The 22,881-nt window shown below is 27.8% G+C and overlaps 1 protein-coding gene across 2 annotated transcripts in view; it reads left to right on the top strand.

Moving 5' to 3' along the window:
- The window catches only part of LOC129965499 (otoferlin-like), a 515,039-nt gene that overhangs the window by 335,419 nt on the left and 156,739 nt on the right, over nt 1-22,881 (top strand). For both annotated transcript variants that reach the window (XM_056079452.1, XM_056079451.1), the window contains exon 3: nt 3,476-3,564. In XM_056079452.1, the coding sequence (XP_055935427.1) occupies nt 3,476-3,564 (89 nt within the window). The remainder of the gene's footprint in view (nt 1-3,475; nt 3,565-22,881) is intronic.

The following is a 22,881-nucleotide window of genomic DNA, read 5'->3' as shown; positions in this document are numbered from 1 at the left end:
AGAGACAGTCAACTCGTAGTTGGTTTTGGCTCAAAAAAGGTATCTAGACTAGCGATGATAAATTTGTGTACCGGATTTTATATATCTAGCTCTCTTTGTTTTGTAACTATCGTGTTAGTTTATAATCGAACAGCCGGACAGACGGACTTCCTCTGAACAGATTTTACTCAACATTCGCTAAAAATCCGCAACTTTCATGTAAAGATCATATGCCGACTTTCAACCATCTAGCTCAAAGCGTTTTTCAGTTATCTTTGTCACAGACGGATACACATTTTCCCAAAATGTTTTTCAAACTCATGGAAGTCTAAAACGTGAAGATTCGTCAAAATCTCGAGTTAGAATTTTTTGACGGTTACTATAGTTTTTCTATACTAAATATACGAAAAAGTAAAGTGTGTCAAAAGGTACGAAATTATTTGAATTCTCCAGAACTTTTTATATACGTAAATTATTTGAATCCTTTAGAACTTTTCCGGATTATGAAATGCTAATTTCATATATATTTGTAGTTAAAATACATTATTTTCTAATACAAATATTTAAACCATTTAACACAGTTATCAACGCAGATTAAATTTCTTAATAACGATACATATTTCTCAAGATTGAAGTAGGGTTTCTTTTAAAACATTCATTTGCCTCTAAACCACATATTGACTACAGCACACCAAAAATGACACATGTATCACTAAATCCACATAAAAAGTCTGTGAAAAATGCATTAAAATTCTTTTAATTTTTAGATAGAGCATATTGGTTATTTTCTTAACCTTATTATCCACAAAGTCGTTCAACTGCTGAACATTACACTGCTTATTTATTTATTTGAAAAGCAACAACTTCGATGTTGATTCAAAAATAAATAGAATTTATTTAATTATAGCCTTTCTATTTTCATGAAATAAATTTCAATCAAAAATAACACGTGGATTCTTTTAAACTTTTTTCCGACATCAAAATAATAAATTTAACTAAAAAAATAGCTTATTCATTTTTTCATTGTGGTTTCTAATTCTGTTCTACTTATATCTGGAATCTGGCATGATTTTAAAACTTTCTTTCTGATTCTGTAAAAATATTTTTCTGTTAAAGTTTTATTCAAAATTCAGTATAATTACAAATTAGGCATCGATTCTGGATATGGAACTTTAAAAATATTGATTTCACTCTTCAGTGTTAATCTAAAGAAGAAAAAGCAAATGATATATTTTTATTTCCATATTTTCCCTTTTCCACATGAACAGAAACGCATTCTCGCGTTAAGCAATAAAAAAAAAAGCTTGCTGTGTCAAAAGATGCTAGATTGGCTGATATGATATTGACAACCTAGCACTTTGTGACGCATCTATTCTCGCCAGATCTTACAGCTGGCGACTTTTTCATTTGTTTACATTTTTCTTATGCTTTAAAGATGTACCAGCGTAGGCTGTTTTGTTGACTATTCACCAGAAATATATTACATACACTTTTATGAATATTGATGAGAACGTGCTGTATTGTCTTAGGAAAAAATTCGATTGTTATTAAAGCATGGGTTGTATAAAAAAGAAAAGCATTTATAATTTTTCTAGTAACTCGAAGAAAAAACTGAATTGTACCCGTTTTATATCAGATACTGTTTATTTCAAAATTTCTTATGCTTTTTGAAACATGATGAGTTAAAACTATATTATTTTGCAATTACTTATGTTTTTATTCATAACATAATGAAAAATGTTAGCTTTTCAAAAGTTGTAATCTATTGAATAAATATTACTTTGTCTCATACAACAAAACATTTATTCTTATTTGAAGGTTCTTTGATGATATTGTTGCTATGGCAACTATGTTACTCGATTCTTTGCTTTTAAATACAATATCTAACATATAATAATATATAAAGCATGTATAAACATTTTCTACCTCTTGATTGACTTTTCAAAGAAGTTTCATAATTCATTTAAATAAATATATTTGATCATTAGTACTTGAACGAAGAATTATTTTATTTTTTTTAAGAAAATTGTATTACAAATTGATTTCAAGATTATATTTTTTTAAAAAAGTTTTTGCTTCCTGAAGTTTACATTTTCGATAGGACATTTACCACCTCAAATATAAAGTATTAAAATAGAATTATGAAAAAAAAAAGTTAAATTAGTATACAGTTTTGAAATTCAACAGGAGATATTTCAGGGTAATAATTTTCATATTTTTGTACCTTAATCAACACTTCTACAAATCGTCACATAAACATCTGAAGGACATTTGAAGCAGATACGCAATTGGGATTAATTTTAATAAAATCGGCCTTGTGGCCAAGATCCTATCTAGTAATAAATTGTGAAAACAATAAAATAAGCAAGATTTAAATTGAAGACGATTAAAGAAGATTACCTATTATCTAATCTATCTAATATTATATAACCTGGATTACTTTATTGAAATACAAAAGAAAAAAATCCATAATCTATTGTCAAATAGTTCTCTGATTATTATAAGGATTTTACTTAACATTCCATAGCATTATTTATTTTTGGTATTCTCTTCAAATAAAAACAATTTCAGCCTTTCAACTAATCAGTAATTATTCTAAATAGCAAGTTAAAAACACATTTTGGCCAAATTTAAAAACTAAATGAAATAGATAGTCATCTTTAACAAATATATTCATCTGAATTATTGCATTGAAGCGGATTCCATACAATAATTCAGATTACAATTGAAGCCGATTAAGGTAGATTACGCATTATCTAATCGGTCTAATATTATCTAACTTGGTTTTCTTTTATGAAATACAAAAGCAAAAAAAAAAAATATATCCCTGCAATATTGTCAAATTATTCTCCGATTATTATAAGAATTTTAAACTTTTAAACTCAACATTCCATAGCATTAATTATTTTTTTAATTCTTCAAATGAAAAATTTTAATTTTTTATCTAATCACTAATTGTTCTAAATCATAAGTTTAAAAAACATTTTGTCTAAAAACTTTTAAAAAAATTAAAATAGGATGTTAATTTTTAACGAATGCAATCACCTAAATTATTATATGTTTTCCTTCGTTTACGGTAACCCAAAAAAATTTTAGTCGTGCAATATTTTCCATGTCATTTCATCACCCAGCTGACTGCAGCATATGGAATAAATTAACATAAAACGAAGAAAATAACACAAGAACAGAGAAATAAAAAACAGCTCCTCTTCTAAAATGAAGAGTGGAAATTACTCATTACAAGATTTGCAGTTTCAGTAATTACTTTTCCTGAATTTGCAGAATGGAAAAATGCATTTTTCTTTTTAAAAAAACCACCGTGCATTCAGACGAACATAAATCATTCCGAAAACTCTGTGCGAGTAAAAAGGGTTTTTCCCCTTTGCCAAACCTAACTGCTGTATTTATTTTGCTTGCTGACTTTGTTTTTAAAAAAGAAAGCAGAGATGGCTTATTCTTTCTGAGTAATAATAATATGTTTTGATTATTTTTTCAGTGGTTCGAATGGCCGGTGGGAAGTCCTGTGCAGAGCCATGAAGTACTGGAAATTGTTCTACTCAACTACAATAAATACTTTTCAAACAAGTATGTTCGCTTTTTGCTTATTAGGTTATTAACTAAGTGAAAGTAAAATGAATGAATGAATGCATCGTCAAATAGAATAAGAGCGCTTGTCTCCAAATTAACTTTTAAAGGAAATTATCTGAAATTAAAATAATTTTCCACTCAAAGTTTAGTGGTTTTGTCGGTGTAATGGAAATGTTATATTACTCTTCTAAACTTATTTAATATTCTTACAAATTTCTGTTTGGAGTTAGACATTTTCCAACAAGTTTATGGTTTGTTTGGTTTGTATTAAATGGAGTGACATTTGAAATTATCACTATATGCAAATGAGTTTTAGAATCATTTTTTTTTTCGTATGAACTTATTAAAAGAGATTGTAAAAGTTTTATTATCTACCGCATCAGACTTCCTAGATAGAATTTTGAAGAAAATCTGTATTCGCTTTAAAAAAATAAGACAATTGGGGCTAAAAATTATTTTAAGTATTTTCACATAAAGATGCTTAATTAAATTAAACAAAAATGATTTTTGACTTCAATAATTAACTTTTAAATTAATTATGTTTAAACTTTTAAATAACTATTTTTAATTAGATTCTTGCTGATTAATTTGATATCCTTTACTTTCACTTTGTTATTTTGATTTTTTCACAACATCAAAAAAATAATAATAGCAATTAAAGTATTTTTTAAATAAAAGTTTTATATTGGTCATCTTAAAATTATACTTTTGTATATACTAATCTGATCATCATTTTTTCTTCTCTGTTTTCCAAATTTCAATACAAACATCAATCATAACCGAAATACTTGGGGGAAAAAAATATGCGAAATATTTTCTATGAACATAATGACGATGGGCATCTAAATTAGAACACATCGACTTGCTTATCCACCAATCAGCTTATTCTTCCTAAATTGTATTCATTATTTTGAAGAGGTGGTGACATATGCTGATATGTTGGTTCCAGCTGCAAATGTAAAAACATGGAGCAACTGAAACCAAGTGATCTGCTCTCCTCTCCCTTGATCGCGCACATTTGCATTCAGTCTATGCAATGATTGCTGAACCAGTCAATCATTGCTCAATCACAACAATCATTGAAATACAGTCATTGAAGTACGGTATTAATCCAACACAGTAGGAGTAGATTACTGATTTAGCAACTATCTAGGACCACTGAGCTGAGGAGAGGGGACGCAAGGAGGTAAATTTTTAAAATATTATTACCAAATAAGTAAAAATTATTACAAAATATTAGGACTACTTGCATGTTTACATTGAATTTTTAAATTCATTAAAAATAAATTATTCAGTCACCTGGTTGCTTTATATTTCATTTGGAAAATAAAGAAAATGATAATTTTTAAGTTGCATTTGCTTTAAATTTATCATTTCCTTGTAAATAATTCATAACAATGAGGTATTTTTATTTGAAATTAATGGAATTATTAATCCATATGTATGATTATTTAGGTATATTTTAAAAGAATTTGGTTAGATCGACAAATTTTTATCGTTTCACTCGGAGTACGAGAACCCCTGATTTGACCAATTTTACAGAGCTTCTGGCGCGTCAATTAAATAAAAAAAGGTGGAATGGGATCAGAAATTAAGAGAGAATTTTAGAATGGAGTTAATATGGATTAAATTGATATAAAAATTAAGAAATTAACTAGGATTTAATTTAGATTTAGAGATATCATTACATATATATGTAAGCATTATTTTGTTTGAAGCAGAAAGCAGGTTTGAAGACCGTGAAAAGACTTTTTACATTTTTAAATTCTTTTTAATCCATCGGGAAAGCATAATTATTTACAAACAAAGACGCGGACATTGCGCGTCCGCCACAGTGCGGCACAAAAGTGGAAGTGGGGAAGAAGAGAGAAATAAATTATCCCTCGTCTTATATAACCTGAGATATGGATAGGGAAAATACTTCGTTACAGTGCTAATATTAATAAGATTCCGATGGGGATTCCTGACGCATGTCAATCACAAGTACACACAGGGATCTTTTAAAAAGAATGTGCTTACTGGACAGATAGAAAACTGTCTATCCTTTCACGCTGAGCGTGTGAAAGTGTTGGCGTTCAGCCGATTCAATAATTTTATAAAGCTTCTCTTGAATTAATTAACTAGAGAAAGTGGAATTGGATCAAGAAATAAGAGAATGAACTTACTATGGGCTAAATTAAGATAAAACTTTGGAAATTAATTACATTGAAATTAGAGTTAAAATATCATTACAGATATATATATGCATATATAAATTGCCAAATTTAAATGAATCATTAATAATATTGATTAAATTAAAAATTTGCTGAAATTTGACACCGAATTAGACAGTTATTATAAGGTGTGTGGCCTCATGTCTCAAAATTCATAAATCAACCAAACACATAAACAGGACCACTTTCTATCACTTTACTCGCAAGATATAATAAACGCTTTATTTTCTTAGAACTTAAGACGCAACGCGTAGTCAAGTGGTGTAATGTCAACAATTGCGAAAATATTTTATATTCTTATACAGTGTCCCTTATTAAATCCGCCTCGACAGCATATATATATCTTTTTAATCTTTGTTGAGATTGTTTACAACTGCTTCTATCCAAATAATGTGAGATGGTAAATATAGCAATAATCCATTTTTAGAGATATAAAGCTACTTCATGCTATATACGTTTAATTGAAGTTAATTTCTTGTGTTTGCGTTACTCGAATTTACAAAAACTATGTCGTAAACATCTTCCTCGACTTTAAATCGGCTCATTAATATTTATTTATTTATTTTTGCGTGATTTGTTTTGTGATACCTAATTAAAAATATTTCAAAGAAAAAATTCTGAACACGTTTGTTTGACTTAAATTAATATGTATTTATTCAAATGATCCTATAAAGCTCTGAACTAAGTAGAAATTTTATAATCATTCAAACATTTTTTATTATGAATTTTTTATGGGTTACAGCGTAAAAGAAACGGTAACATTTTATCCATATAAATTGTAGAAGTGTCTTTAGTTTTTTACCTTATTAATAAGATTTACCTTTACAATATTTTATCTTTCTCTTTATTTAATAAGATATATATTTTACAATATTTTATCTTTATCTTTATTTAATAAGATATATATTTTACAATATTTTATATTTATCAAAAGTTCATTTACTCTCTACTTAGTATCTTTTCATCTTGAGAGTTAAAAAAAAATAAGAATTTAAAAAGTAAATATCTTTCAAAAGCGATTCCAGTTTTCGAGCATTGTAATAAAAATACAGAATAAAAAGTAATATTATGATAGTTTATTTAAGATTTATAAGCTCGAGTTAAATTTTTGATTTAATCCTGTAATTTTTGATTTAATCCTCATATTTTTGAACTAATCCTGTGTGTCATTCGGTTTTTATTTAGCATTTCTCAGTTCGATAACGCAAAAGCTTATCGTTCTCTCTTTATAGAGTTGAATCACTAAATAAAGAATAATAATTTGATTCTACTAGAAACACAAGATTTGTTTTTGTTTTTGAGGTTGCTGAGATCATATTGTTGAGTAACTTTATTTTGCCATTTGATTCCATCTGATAAAAAAATGGTAGTATTCTGTGAATTTCAGTAAAATTATTGTTTTTGCAGACGTTTTTGTTCCTCACAAATAAAATAAAATTGCTCACGAAGTAAAGTCGATAAAATATCTTATTATTGTGCTTTGCATGTTTTTCTGTTATGAGATTTATCACGTTAGTTTCTTGCGTTTAAGGACAGGTTATTTAAAGAATAATATGGTTTTGTAAATTAGGAATGTGTAAGAAGCTAGAATTATAAGGGAAAAGCTATTATTATAAGGCGAATAATGCTCTAGTCGTTATGCTCTGTGGTGTATTTCCAATAACAACAAATCAGAAGGACAGAGTTCGAATTTTAATGGGAACGATTTGTTTCAAAATTCAATTGAGAATATATATGGTGCTATTATAATGATTAATTTTCCTTTAAAAAAGCTGCAAGTGATTGGAATGTTACAGCTGTTGAGAAGATGAACTGTAAAAGTAATTTCTACCATAACAGTAATGACTGTATGATAGGAAATATATATCTTGTTCGATGATGTTTCTTGCTATATTATGAAGAAAATAGATTTTAAAAAATATCACCACAAAAAAAAGTTTTATCCTAAATGAAAACAATGCTTGTTGTTATACTTTCAGATAATCACAAAGAATTTTTCTAATCACACAAATAACTACAATATGGTATTATTTAAATATTCTAAAGCGTTTGAATGCCAGAATTCGTTGTAAGAAGATTAGTCAATTTCAGTCTTAAACTATTCGAGAATAAAATTGTTTAAAGGAATCTACACTGCCGGAGCATGGATATAACTTGGTTTAGTAGTAATTGTCGCGTACGCGAGGGAAATTGTATACAACTCAACCCGGAGTTTCTTGTCCTAAAAGAGAAAAAGAACAACTACAACTTCTACTTCTTACTTGTAAATAATGCTAATAAAGAGTGTTCGTTATACAAATACGAGTTTTTCATTTGAAAGAGTAAAAGTATCTTTGAAGTAATTAAGATATTATTTACCCTTCATTTAAATGTGTTCACTTGTGATAAAAAATTGTTGCGACATAAATCGTAAATATCTTATTTAAAAGTAGCTAACGATTATTTTAATAATTATAAATTTTATTTTGTAAATAGTTGTAAAATTCAGATTGGCAACAGCGGTATTTTTTGGAACTTTTAATTTGTTGTTTAAAAACGATGGTTGAATTTTGAATGAAAATAAGTTGATGTAAATTTGATAATATTATCTATAATGTAATAAGATTTAGTTTCATAGTAAGTTTGTCTGCATTTTATTTTTGTTGACGCACGAACACAACAAAAAGTTCCAAAAAATATCACTGTTGCCAATCAGAATTTTACAACTATTTACAAAATAAAATTTATAATTATTAAAATAATCGTTAGCTACTTTTAAATAAAATATTTACGATTTATGTCGCAACAAGATCCTATCTTATTTTACGAGTCAAAAGAATCTCTTGATCCAGGTTTGTGTATTACTGAATGCTGGTACAACAGTAATAATAGAACATCAGAAAATTCATATTCATATTAAATTTATACTTACGTCAGAATTAAAAAAAAACATTATGTCTTTAAAATTTTTGTTTTAAAGAATTGAAAATATTTCTAATAATTTAAATAAATTGCTTAGTCCTAAAATAGTGATAATATTTATTTTTTAACTTTTTATTGAGGGAAGTGGTAATTTCATTCCTGTATGAAAGTTAAGAATTTTGCATCATTTTAAATTTATTGCTCATCATGCAATAAAGGGATGTAGCGATTTTTTTTTAAAAAAAGATTACTTTTAGGCAAAATATTTGTACTTGAATGACTCTAGTATTAATAGCGAACTTAACTAGTAAACAAGTCGCCAATATGTTGCTTAACATTATTAAAATTATACCTAATAAATGCAATCCAGAATCTAAAGCAGGCTTAAGATATTTTTAATGAATTATCACAGATAATTTTTTTAATTTCCCATACTGCTTTGTGAAAAATTAAACAACATTTTTGTATTACTGTTAGCTCATTTTCATGCCGATATTTAAACTATATCATATTTTCTTTTAAAATAAATATTGAGGAAAATGTAAAGGATGCGTAAAATACTAATGGCAGAAGCGATCATAATAAATAATATGCATTTTTAGATCGCATAATCTATTTCCTTTATCTTGAAATTGTGGCGTCGCAATAATCGTATCAATTAACTTACAATAATAAAGATCTTTTCCTTCTTTCCTGCCAACAAAAATTCCAAGCCAAATTTCAGCTATGCATGTTCTACACCTATTAAACCAGAAAACTATTCTACGCTATAACTAATTACCATTCAGTGTTTTCTGGGAAATCCGATAATTTTCTGACTAAATTAGTTTCACGTCAGTTGAGCGGCAATTTTACAGTGAAGATCAGGCGCAAATTTAATTTCCTTAGCCTGCATTGTTTGCCGAAGGCCTTACTGAAAATGTTCTATAACATTATGGCATTAGCTCTGCACTTTTGCAAACATTATTCCTCAGAATCCACCAGTATAAGGATAAAATTTTCATACATGATTAATATTAGTGGTCGTTCCCAAGCAATATCTCAGATGGATATATTTCTAGACAAGCACCATTTAACTAAATAATCTTCAGGAGATATGCAAAGGTTGATTTGATGGGGTGGTTTTGCATGACTAATTAGTGAGAGATTTGTGTAATTCATATTGGCTAGACAGGGCTCTTATTAAAGCATATTTACTAGGAAGAATCTCATCTACAGTCGTAATAATTATAATGTTCCGTTCAAAATGAGTGTATAGAGGGTGCTCATTCTAACTGTGGACCACAAGCTAATTTCTAAACCGTTAGAGAAAATGCTTTAAATTACATAAATGTTTAAACGAAGCAAATAATGATGTATCTTTACGTTTTAGATTATGATGATGATGATCTAAATAATGACGTATCTAAATGTACAACTGAAAAAATTACGAAATAAAAATATTTATCACCCTGTCCTATTAATTACATTTAATAAAACTAGCCGCCTTTGGTGACCAGTTGGTTAGCCTTGATAATTTGGTTTTTAAGCTGTTAATTATTAGTTTGAGTTGCATTTCTTTAAAAAAAACATTGCACCTTCTAATTTGATACAAATAAAATTCATGAATTCTTGCAGTGAAACCATACATTAATCTTAATTCTTACCACTATTATTTATCTAGCAATGGTTAAGCTTATTTTTCATTTGATTCAACTTTTTATTTAAAGTCGCTTTCTTGATTTCTTCTATATCTTCTTTCCTCTGACTGAATGTCTTCTTTGGTAACAGAAGGAACTATCGCAAGAACACATCTAATAATATTTTGAAACTCCAGAGCATTTGAATTAGTACTATTATATTATTGAATTAGTACTGTTGTAAAATATTCAATTAATGAAGCAGTCTGAAATTCGTATGATGTTTTGTTTATGTTTGAATTGTGCCATTTGGCAATTAGTAATAATCTCGATTTCTGTGCCACGTACATCTGTTTTTTATATATATAAATATTCTCATTCTAATATTTAAATAATGAAAACGTTCCTTTCTTCTACTATCAAAGCTCATTGAGTTATGATGCTGTAAATATCACTGTTTTTTAGATCATTCTGATTATTGATTAAAGAATAGTCATCCAAATAACAAACTTCGTTTCCTTCATGTGACCGTTGATTAATATGAAGTAATAAAATTCAAAATTTCATAATTTAGTCAGTTTTAATTGCAGAAGAGTGGAACAGTTATTATTTAGAATGTTGATGTGCGAAGAATATTTTATAAATATATCCAACAAGAATAAAAAATTATTTCGTAATTTTTTTTCGATAGTGCATTCATTGTTTAAAAAACCAAATATGATCTTTACAACAGTAAGAGCATTTTTCCAACTGGAAGTATGATATCAATGGGCTTAGAAATTAGCTTTTAATTCACAATTAAACATATTGTTTCATTTTAATTGCAATGAAGAATCTTTATCTGGCAAGACTGATGTAGATTAAATCCTTTTCTAAACTCATCGACGTAGAATACGATGTTTTGAAATGAAAATAAAAGAAAGTTCATAGCTTTTTCTGATGGAAAACAAATCTAAGTATTAAATGAGGATGTTTCGATTTTGAATGTAGAAAGCAATCTTATATACAAACTCACTCAAAATTTAATAATATGTGAGTTTGTATATAAGAATATTATATAAATTTTATTTTAAGAATTAAAAATTCAGCTTGTTCTCATCAAAATTTGTCATATCAATGATAAAATGCGGCAGATAAATTATAAATGCATGTGATACAATACAAAAAATTTGAGAAGGTAACCTAAATTCTTTGTAAGACAAATTCATTATGAAAATGTTATGAAACACTTACATTATTTTTTTTTACCTTCGTTCAATTATGAATATAAGGTAATTGTTAAACTTTGTTTTCCAAAGTTTCTATTATATTTTCACATGTTCATCAAATGTATGTTATTTCATAAATATTCAGAATAAATATATTTAACATAGCAGTTTTTTAGCTATATTAAGAACATGTTTACAATAACATATTCAATAATGCTAAAAAGCGCTGTAAGATGAAAGTCAATAATCTTGCAACATATTATAAGTCTTTTGTTAAGTTTGTTTGTTTAGTTTTATCGCTGACAGCTATATGCCAGCGATTTAAGCCGGGTAAGCGTACCTTGTTTTTTCAGTAGCGCCAACTAGGGCCAAGAGTACGACTTAGCTACTTCATGCTTCACATTCGCGTGCACAACCCCTTTTTATAGCCGGGGCACATTCACACACCTTACAGATAGAACACAGAAGAAGGTCACCATGTCCGAACCGGGACGCCCAGATCAGGGGGAAGACACGCTATCCCTATGCGAAGACGGCGCCAAGTCTTTTGTTAAAAAGCAATAATCATGAAATCAACGTCGAAAATTAAATAGAAATTTTTCAAAAATATCCGAAATTTCTATTTCTGAAAATAACAAAATTAATCATAAAATTGTAACCCTTCATTTCAACAACTTCTTGAGAAAGATTAATTATATAAAGCTTACAAACATAAAATATATTTTAAATATTAATATTTCTTGAAACTCTAAGAATTAAAAGAATTTTAATCATCATTTAGTCTTTTTAAATCCTGAATAAAAATTATTTTTGACAATTTTCAATTGTAGTTTAAATTTAGTATAATAATTTAACTTTTTAAAATTCAATATAACTGTAACATAATTAGTTTTAATATTTTATATTTATTTCTGTATGCTGAAATTCTTTGAAAGTCAATAGCAAATTCAGCTCATTAAGTATAAGATTCAGAGTTAAAACATACAACTTACTCTATTAAACGAACTTATATTTTTAATCATTTAATTTAAAAGAATAATAATACATTTTATTTAAACATTTCAAAAACATTTTTAGCTCTGAATTCTTTTGAATTCTAATAGGAAACTCGACAAATTAAAGAATAAATCCAGATTTTAACTTCGCTAGTCATACCATATTACTTTCCAGAATAAATATGCATCTCTATCAGCGACCATTCAGTGGGTTTCATTTCAACTGAGCGAAAGCGATGATTTACTGAATCAATTACGCACGTGACAATCTAACAGCGAACTACTGAAACGGTGTCCGTCGTTTATTTAATTGCAATCCGTCCACGATCTCCGCACCGTTTGCTGAAAGCACCGCTGCAAGTATTCCCTGGCAATCTGGCATTAGCCCAGCACTTGGGTAAACACGATTCACCATAAGCCTCAGCCAGGAGAGCCTTCACCTATGAATATTATTAATGCCACTGCCTTAGTTGGAAGCATTTCTAGGAACAATAATTCAAGTGCCACTTCACTAAATGCTACATAAAAGTCGATGGAGATCGTCCAAAATAGATTTTCCATGGTTGTTTTGAATGGCTAATTAGTTTGTGGTTTGTTTACTTTTTTCTGTTTATATCATAAGGGATAGAATCTTATTAATATTAGATATTTAATGAAAGGGTTTCACCATTGGAAGTTTTAGTATTATTTTGAGTTCTTCATTTATTATAAATAAGAAATGAGATAACTGAATAGATATAGGAAACTTTTATAATAAGACTGTTTAAAGATAAATGGTATTTTTGAACTTTTTAAAAGAGGTAAATGATTACTAATTTTCTCAATAAAGAAATGTTTTTTAACTTCTCATCCAAAATGTATTATAAATATATAATGTCAAAATATGTTAAGCAAGTATTTCAAATGTCAGTTTTATTTTAATGAATCTATATTCTTCTAACTCAGTAATGTTTTTAAGAATAGAGAATGCAGATTTTGCCATTTTATTATTCCTTTGATATAAATTTGCTAATGTATTTCTATATATTAATCGCCACTTCCATTCCTATATAACATGCATTGAATATTTATATTTCTGAACAAAAATGCATTTTTGATTTAAAATTAAATTAAAGATTTATATTTCTGAACATAAATGTCTTCAATTTAAAACCAAATTGAAGATGCATTGAATATTTATATTTCTGAGCATAAGTGCTGTTTTGGCTCACGATAGCTCAGTTTTTTAGAAAAAGTCACATATAAATGAAACTCAAACTCTTGGACTGTATCTCCATTGCTTTATTCTCAACACTCACAACACACACTGAAAGGTTGTGTCATTTTCACCACTTGGTGGCGCTACAAAATTAGTAGGCGGAGCGTTCTGCTGACTTATTGGCGTCAACGAATGCATTTTTGATTTAAAATCAGATTGAAGATACATTGAAGATTTATATTTCTCAGCATAAATGCATTTTTGATTTGAAATCAAATTGACGATACATTGAAGATTTATATTTCAGAACATAAATGAATTTTTAATTTAAAAATCTTTCGACTAATATAGAAAAAATATCTCATAATCTCTTTCTGTTTGAAAAGATAAAAATAATCTTCATCCGAATACAATTAGCTTAAGGTTCTATTTTAAACCACAAAATTAACTGAACAACACATTTTTTTTATTCATTCAATTAATTTTTCAAAAGTTTATTTGAATCCTTTATTATAATATAAAAAAATATCTTCTTATTTGAAGAATTGTCCCTAAAATAATTTGAAATTATAATTTCAAATAATGATGATTTTATTTTCAGCTGCTTCGAATACATTTTCGAAAAAACGAATAGTTATTTTATCTAACTTACGATGATATTACTATTCAATACTCTTCTTTTCATTTAAGCCTCTTCTTCTTATAAATAAATCCTGCCTTTCTATTGGAGATCATTCTCTTTTTCTTTCTCTTCCAATTATAAAAAATTTTTCTCTCATAGAAAGCATTTTTCCTATTATTTCTTTTGTCCAAAAAGTAATACAAAACAAACTTAGATGAAGAAAAAAATATAGAACTCTTTAGTTTTCCCACCTTTTCATGGATTCTTTCAGAAAAATAAACGGAATTAGACGATGTCTTGGATTTTTCTTTATTTTGATTAACACCATAAGAAGTTCTTTCCTTTAGCTAAACCTTGTTGCAGAAAAAGCTAATATTAGAATTTTATGGACTTCATCGAATTTCTAAAGAAAAATATTTTATTAATTATAAATCTTCTTCTAACAGAACTAATATATAACTGAAATAAATTTATACGAGAAAAAATTATTTGCGCTGCTCATATTTAATTTACTAATTAATGTGAATATTTTAATTAATATATTGCTAATAAACTACTTATTAAAAAAGCTTGGTCAAAAAATATTATTTGCTTCTGGTAAGATATTTTTGCGTTTTTAACTGATTACTTTTGAAATATAGATAATACCATTGAAAATGCCGGAGGGAATTATTGATTACTAAAGACTTCTTATTTATTTCTTTATCATTATTAAGTATTCAGCTGGTGTAAATTTCAATTTCATAGGATAAAATGTATTACCTTACTTTTAACGGAATCATCTGCTTTTGCTTCAGCATTTCATTTGTTTTTAAAGTTATTTTTCTTCATCTATACTTATAATAAAGCTCAATGTGTGTGTGTGTGTGTTGGCGCTCTACAGGCCAGACCGTTTGACCTACAGCTACCAAATTTGGTACATGTATACCTTGGAGGTTTGTGCACCTGGGGTTCCTTTTTTCGAATTTTTAATTAGAATTTTAATTATTAATTAAAAACTAACTTTCCCGCCAAAAAAAAATCTTCCATTTTTCCCACCGCCAACTTTTCCGCCAAAAAAATCTTCCATTTTCTCCACCGCCAAATGACTAAGGCTTCCGTTTTTTTTTCTCCCAACAGTAATGAGGCTAGGGTTAATATTTTTCGGCAGGTTTTTTTAAACGATTCTGTTTATTTTCTTAATGTTTGATGCATTTAAAATTAAACATTTTTAATTAATCCCTGTTTCAGATTCATTCTGAAGTACTTTTGAATTAAAATAACACAGAATAACGGAAATTAAAAATGTATAATCTGCATAGCGTTACCCAACTGGCGTAGAAAAATTCACGCATTTGCGTTAACGTAACTGGCGAAGAAAATTCACGCATGCGCACTGTGTTCTGATTGTTGCCATGACAACCGATATGAACGGATGATTTAAATTATTTTTAGGTTAGTTGCATGCTTTTGTAAGTAAATTGTATTTATGTTAGTTAAAACTATAAGCATATACAAAAAATATATAAGTACATCGTTTTTTAAATAGTTTTTTTAAACCTGTTTTCAATGATTTAAATTATTTTTAGGTTAGTTGCATGCTTTTTTTAATTAAATTGTATTTATGTTAGTTATATATATTTTTTGTATATGCTTATAGTTTTAAGTACATCGTTTTTTAAGTAGTTTTTTAAAATCTATTTTAGACCGATTATTTTAAACGATTCATTTTATTTTCTTAGTGTTTGATGCATTTAAAATGAAACATTGTTAATGAATCGATCTGTTCATGATGAATCTGAGAAAATTTTGTTGACAAATTCTTGAGATATTACATAAATTAAGAAAGATATTCTTTAGTGCCCATAAAGTTTAAAAGCTCAGTGGCTCTATTATCAGTAATCATATTATTAAAAAAAATGCTTTGTTTCAGTAAAAAAAATTATTATATTAATTGCAGATTAATCATTTACACTTTAATTTAAAGCATACATTCTACGAGGGGTAACAGAAAATTAGAGAGATACATATCATGTTAGGACTAAAGGCCTTTATAATATTATGAGTGAATTATATGACTATCAAAATTTGAAGTTTTGAAATATTTTGCTGAAGAATCTATTAAAGTTGGAATTGCATAAAATATTTAATTATTAAAATTTTAACGAACATTAAGATTGGCTAACCGGCTGGTCGCCAAAGGCGGCTAGTTTTAAAATAAGACAAAAATGTCACAGATAGCTTTATTAAAATGGCTTCAACAATTATTTCTCTTTTGGTTTTATAATGATACGAATTTTTACATAATTTTTCTTTGATACGGAGCATTAAGAAATAAATATAAATTGCTTTGTGAAAAATTGAAAAACATTTTTCAGTACTATTATCTCATTCTTTTGTGTTAATCAACTGATATTCAAACTACGTTATATTTTCCTTACACAAAAATGTTGTGCATTATATAAACGATGCGTAAAATACTAATAGCAGATACTATTACAATAAATAATAGATACATATTTAGCTCGCGTATAAAATTTTTATCTTGAAATTGTGGCATCACATTAATTGGATCAATGAACTTACAGTAATTAAAGATTTTTAAGGAATTTTCTTTCTCCCAACTGAAGATTGAAGCCGAATTTCAGCTATGCATGTTTCAGCTATTTACCCCAAAATTTATGCTCCGCCATAACTCATTGCCAATCAGTATTTTCTGAGAAAATCGATAATTTACTGAAAATTTGTCTCATGTTAGTTCAGCAGTGGAAATCAATTGCAAATTTAATTGTAATATTTTAATACCAGTATTATTTTCCGAAGGCCTTGCTGATAATGTTCTACAACAGTATGGCATTAGCTCTGAACTTTTGCAAAACGTTATTCCACAGAATCCACCAGTATAAGGCTGGAATTTTCATTCATGATTAATATCAGTGGTCGTTCCCAAGCAATATCTCAAATGGATATATTTCTAGACAAGCATCATTTAATAAATAATCTTTAGGGGATATCCATAGGTTGGTTTGATGGGGTGGTTTGGTATGACTAATTACTGAGAAATTTGTGTAATTCAAATTGACTAGACAGGACTCTTATTAAAGCAAATTTATTGGGAAGAATCTCGTCTAAAGTCTTGTAATAATTATAATTTCCCATTCATAATGAGTGTAAAGAGGATGTCCACTCTAATTGTGACCCAATAGCTTATTTCTAAACCGTTAGTGCAAAAGCTTCCTACTGGATAAATTTCTAAATGAAGCAAAGAATGATATATCTTTACGTTTTGCACCATAAATGGGCTGCTGAAAAAAGTGCGAAATAAAAATATTTATTATCCGGTATTATTAGTTATACTTAATAAAATATTCTGATACATTCTAATATTTAAATAAAATAAAACGTGCCACTTTTTTACGATCAAAATTTAGCCAAGTTATGAAGCTTTAGAAATCACTTTTTTAGAACCGTTCTCACTATTGATTAACGGGTGATCATCTAATTAAAGAACTCCGTTTTCTTGATGTGACCGTTAATTAACATGAAGTAATAAAATTAAACTGAAAATTTTAATTAGTTCTAATTATAGGAGAGTGGAATAGTTATTATTTAGAAAGTTGGTGTGCGAAGAATGCTTTATAAATATATTCAACAGGAATATATAAAAAAATTATTTCGTAATTTTTTCAACAGTTCATTCATTGATTAATACATAAAATATAATCTTTACATCAGTTTACGTTTTTCTACTATATGATCTAAGGGCTTAGAAATTAACTTTTAATCCACAATTAGACATACTATATAGTTTTAATTGCAATAAAGAATCTTTCTGATGTAAGACTGATGTAGATTAATTGCTTTTCTAAGCTCATCGAAATAGAATATAATATTTTAAAGCGTAAATAAAAAAAGCTATAAACTTTTTCTGAAAAGTAATCTAAATATTAATTATATAATGCTAAATCGTATGTAGATGCTGCGATTTTGAATATCAAAAGCAATATTTAATAATGCGTGAGTAAGAATATTGCGTTCATTTTATTTTAAGAATTAAAAGTTCAGATTATTGACAACAGTACAACTTGACGTACATTTGTTGCCATTGAAATTTGTCAAATAAATGATACAATACGAGAGATAAATTATAAATGTATGTGATGGATTACGAAAAAATTGAGAGGATAGCCTAAATTCATCATGAAAATTTTATGAAATGCTTGCATTATTTTTTTTATCTTTGTTCAGTTATGAATATAAGATAATTGTTAAATTTTGTTTTCCAAAATTTCTATCATATTTTCACATGTTGATCAAATGTACGTCATTTCATAATTATTAAAAATAAGTATCTTTTAACATAAGTATTTTAGCTTTATTACGAACTCGTTTACAATAACATATTCAATAATACTTACAAGGGCTGTAAAATGTAAATCAATAATTTTATATCATATTACATGTTTTATGTTAAAGACCAAAACAAATAAAATTAATCATGAAATGAACGACAAAAGTTAAATTGTAATTTTAAGTAATATCTGAAATTTCTACCTATTCCTGAAAATAACTATTGATTATAAAATTGTAATCCTTCACTTCATCAACTTATTGAGAAGATTATTTGTTACAAAGATTACAATATAAATGATACAATACGAGAGATAAATTATAAATGTATGTGATGCATTACGTTAAAATGTATGTGATGTAATGTATGCGATGAATTACGAAAAATATATTTTAAATATTAATATTTCTATAAACAGTGTGGTTATAATTAAACTACCTCTATAAACAGCATCTTACAACGCAAACGGGTGAACGGATTGCAACGAAGTTCAGTATATAGACTACACACGAGATGCGCTCACGGAATTTCGAGAAAAAAAAAGTTCCAGACTGTTCACCAGAGAGCACCTTTCCCGGAAAAACACTTAATTTAACACAGTAAACGACCAAAACGGAATACAGAAACTACATTAACAATCCAGAATAAGAATTATGAGTAATAAAATGTAAAACTTGGTAAAGCTGACTGTTCTACGAAAAAATGTCAAGATTTGCATGCTTGCGAAGAAGAGGAAGCTTTATGCAAAACAGGTTAGGATGAGAAACGTTTGCGGTCGGTGTCATGTTTTATGTCGATGTTTCCGGCTGTAATGATGACGGTATCGTATTCCGACGTTGAATGACTGAAAGAACTTGATAACGCTTCATGTGCGAGGCATCACAACTGATCAGTTACGATCTGCTGTTGAACATACTGTCCATCGGCTTGAAATTTTGTAGGTGAATGAGGGTGGTCACATGGAGTACCTATCCCTACATCAGCCTGGATACGATTAACAACTGCTTCTCTTGTGCAATTTCGTCCTAATCTGTTCTTGTTTCTGCAGACTGAACTATTTTTCTCAAACAGCGTACTGCTATTTTTTCCTTACCTTTACTTAATGTTGTTCGATGACACATTGAACAAAAACTAGTCAATAAAATATCGTTTCTGTATTACGCTTTGGCTGTTTTTTGTATTAAATTTAATGTTTTTTTTTTGGGGGGGGGGAAGACGTCTTTTGGTAGACATTTTGGAACTTTTTTTTTCGAAATTTCTTGAGCGCTTTTCGTGTACAGTGTATACTATACAGAATTTCGCTGAAATTCGTTCACCGGTTTGCTTTGTATGATGCTGTTTATACGGGAAGATTAATTATAAACACCATGTAATTTAAAAATTAATATATAAATATCATTAGGTCCTTTCAAATCCTAGAAAAAATTTCAGCGATTTTTTTTTTTTGTAGTTTGAATTTATACTAATATTTTAGCATTTTTCTAATCCACCTATAACATAATTTATTATAATTTTTTTAATCATTTCTGTATACCGAGTTTTTTTAAAAGCAATAGAAAATTCAGCTCATTAAGCATAGGATTCAGATTTAAATCATACAAATTACTCCATTAAACAAATTTATATTTTTACTCATTTAATTTAAAAGAATCATAATGCATTTTATTTAAACATTTTATAAGCTTGTTTAAATTCTTTTGAATATTAATAGGTAACTCGACAAATTAAAAAACAAATCCAGATTTTAACTACACTAGTCAAACCATATTACTTTGCAGAATAAACATGCATCTCTATCAGCGACCATTCAGAGGATTTCATTTCAACTGAGCAAAAGCGATAATTTACTGAAGCAATTACGCACGTGACAATCTAACAGCGAACTACTGAAACGGTGTCCGTCGTTTATTTAATTGCAATCCGTCCACGATCTCCGCACCGTTTGCTGAAAGCACCGCTGCAAGTATTCCCTGGCAATCTGGCATTAGCCCAGCACTTGGGTAAACATGATTCTCCATAAGCCTCAGCCAGGAGAGCCTTCACCTATGAATATTATTAATGCCACTGCCTTAGTTGGAAGCATTTCTAGGAACAATAATTCAAGTGCCACTTCACTAAATGCTACATAAAAGTGGATGGAGATCGTCCAGAATAGATTTTCCATGGTTGTTTTGCATGGCTAATTAGTTTGTGGTTTGTTTATTCTTTTCTGTGTATATCGGAAAGAATAGAATCATATTAATATTAGATATTTAATGAAAGGATTCAGTATTGTAAATTTTATTATTATTTTGAGTTCTTCATTCATGATAGTTAAGTCATGAGACATGTGAATAGGCATAGGAAACTTGCTGTGATACAATTTTGTCAAGATAAAATGGTATCCTTGGCTTTTTGAAAGAGATAAATGATTATTAATATTGTCAATAACTAAATATTTATTAAATTCCCATCCAAAATATTTTAAATATGTAGTGCATAATGTTAAGCAAATATTTAAAATGCCGGTTTCAATTGATATGAATCCATATTCTTCAAACTCAGTAGTGTTTTCAAGAATGGAGATGTTACCTTTGTCGTTTTATTATCCTTCGATGTAAATTGGCTAATAAATTTGTATGTACTACTTTTCTTCACCATTCTTATGTAACAAACATTGGAGATTTATATTCATGAACATAAATGCATTTTTGATTTAAAATCTAATTTAAGATGCATAAAAGATTTATATTTATGAACATAAATGTAATTTTTATTTAAAATCAAATTGACGATACATTGAAGATTTATATTTCAGAAAATAAATGTATTTTTAATTTAAAAATCTTTCTACTAATATAGAAAAAATATCTCATAATCTCTTTCTGTTTGAAAAGATAAAAATAATCTTCATCCGTATACAATTAGCTTAAGGTCCAATTTTAAACCACAAAATTAACTGAACAACATTTTTTTCTTTATTTATTTAATTAATTTTTCAAAAGTTTATTGGAATCCTTTATCATAGTATAAAAAATATCTTCATACTCTTTGGAGAATTCTCCCTAAAATAATATGAAATTGTAATTTCAAATAATAATGATTTTAATTTAAGCTGCTTCGAATACATTTTGGAAAAAAACAAATAGTTATTTTATCTAACGTTACGATGAGATTCCTATTCAACACTCTTCCTTCCATTTCAGCCTCTTTTTCCTATAAATAAATCATGCCTTTCTATTAGACATCATTCTCTTTTTCTTTCTCTTCCAATGAGAAAACATTTTTCTCTCATAGAAAGCATTTTTCCTATTATTTCTTTTGTCCAAAAAGAAATACAAAACAAACTTAGATGAAGAAAAAAGAATAGAACTCTTTAGTTATCCCACCTTTTCATAGATTCTTTCAGAAAAATAAACGGAATTAGACGATGTCTAGGATTTTTCTTGATCTTGACTAACACCATTGGAAGTTCTTCTTTCCTTTAGGTAAACTTTGTTGCAGATAAAGCTAATATTAGAATACTATAGACTTCGTCAAATTTCTAATTAAAATATTTTATTAATTAAAAAACTTTTTCTAATAAAACTAAGGTATAGCTAAAAGAAATTTATACGAGAAAAAAATTATTTGCGCTGCTCATATTTTGTATACTAATAAATTAGAATTTTAATTAACGATATTGCTAATAAATTACTTATTAAAAAAGCTGGGGAAAAAATGTTATTTGCTTCTGGTAAGATATTTTTGTATTTTTAACTGATTATTTTTGAGATGCAAATAAATATCTCACTTCTTAATTGAAAAGAGTATATATAAAATGACTAACGGAAAATACCAATGAAAATGCCGGAGGGAATTATTAATTTATAGACTTGCTATTTCTTTATCATTCTTAAGTTTCCAGCTGGTGAAAATTTCAGCTTTAAAGGATTAAATATAATACCTAACTTTTAAAGGAATCGCCTGCTTTTGCTCTAGCACTTCATTTTCTTCAAGTTAATTTTCTGTGTTTGTTTTTTTTAATATGGCCAAAAACGTTACTAATATTTTCATTAAAATAGCTGCGGCATTTGTTTTCCTTTGGGCTTTATAACTGGCGAATATAGGGGACATTTCTCTAATGAACTATTTCTACACTATTCGTGATCACATACTCTGTGTTCCTGTTTGCAAAAAAATAAAAGATTCTACGCAAGAAAAATCATTAAGTTTTTCTTGACTAGTCATCTATTTATTCACAATTTTC

This window comes from Argiope bruennichi, chromosome 4 (genome assembly GCF_947563725.1).
Source record: "Argiope bruennichi chromosome 4, qqArgBrue1.1, whole genome shotgun sequence".
NCBI classification, from domain to species: domain Eukaryota; kingdom Metazoa; phylum Arthropoda; class Arachnida; order Araneae; family Araneidae; genus Argiope; species Argiope bruennichi.
Note: the sequence above shows the minus strand (reverse complement) of the source record. Positions and strands in the feature narration are given on the sequence as shown.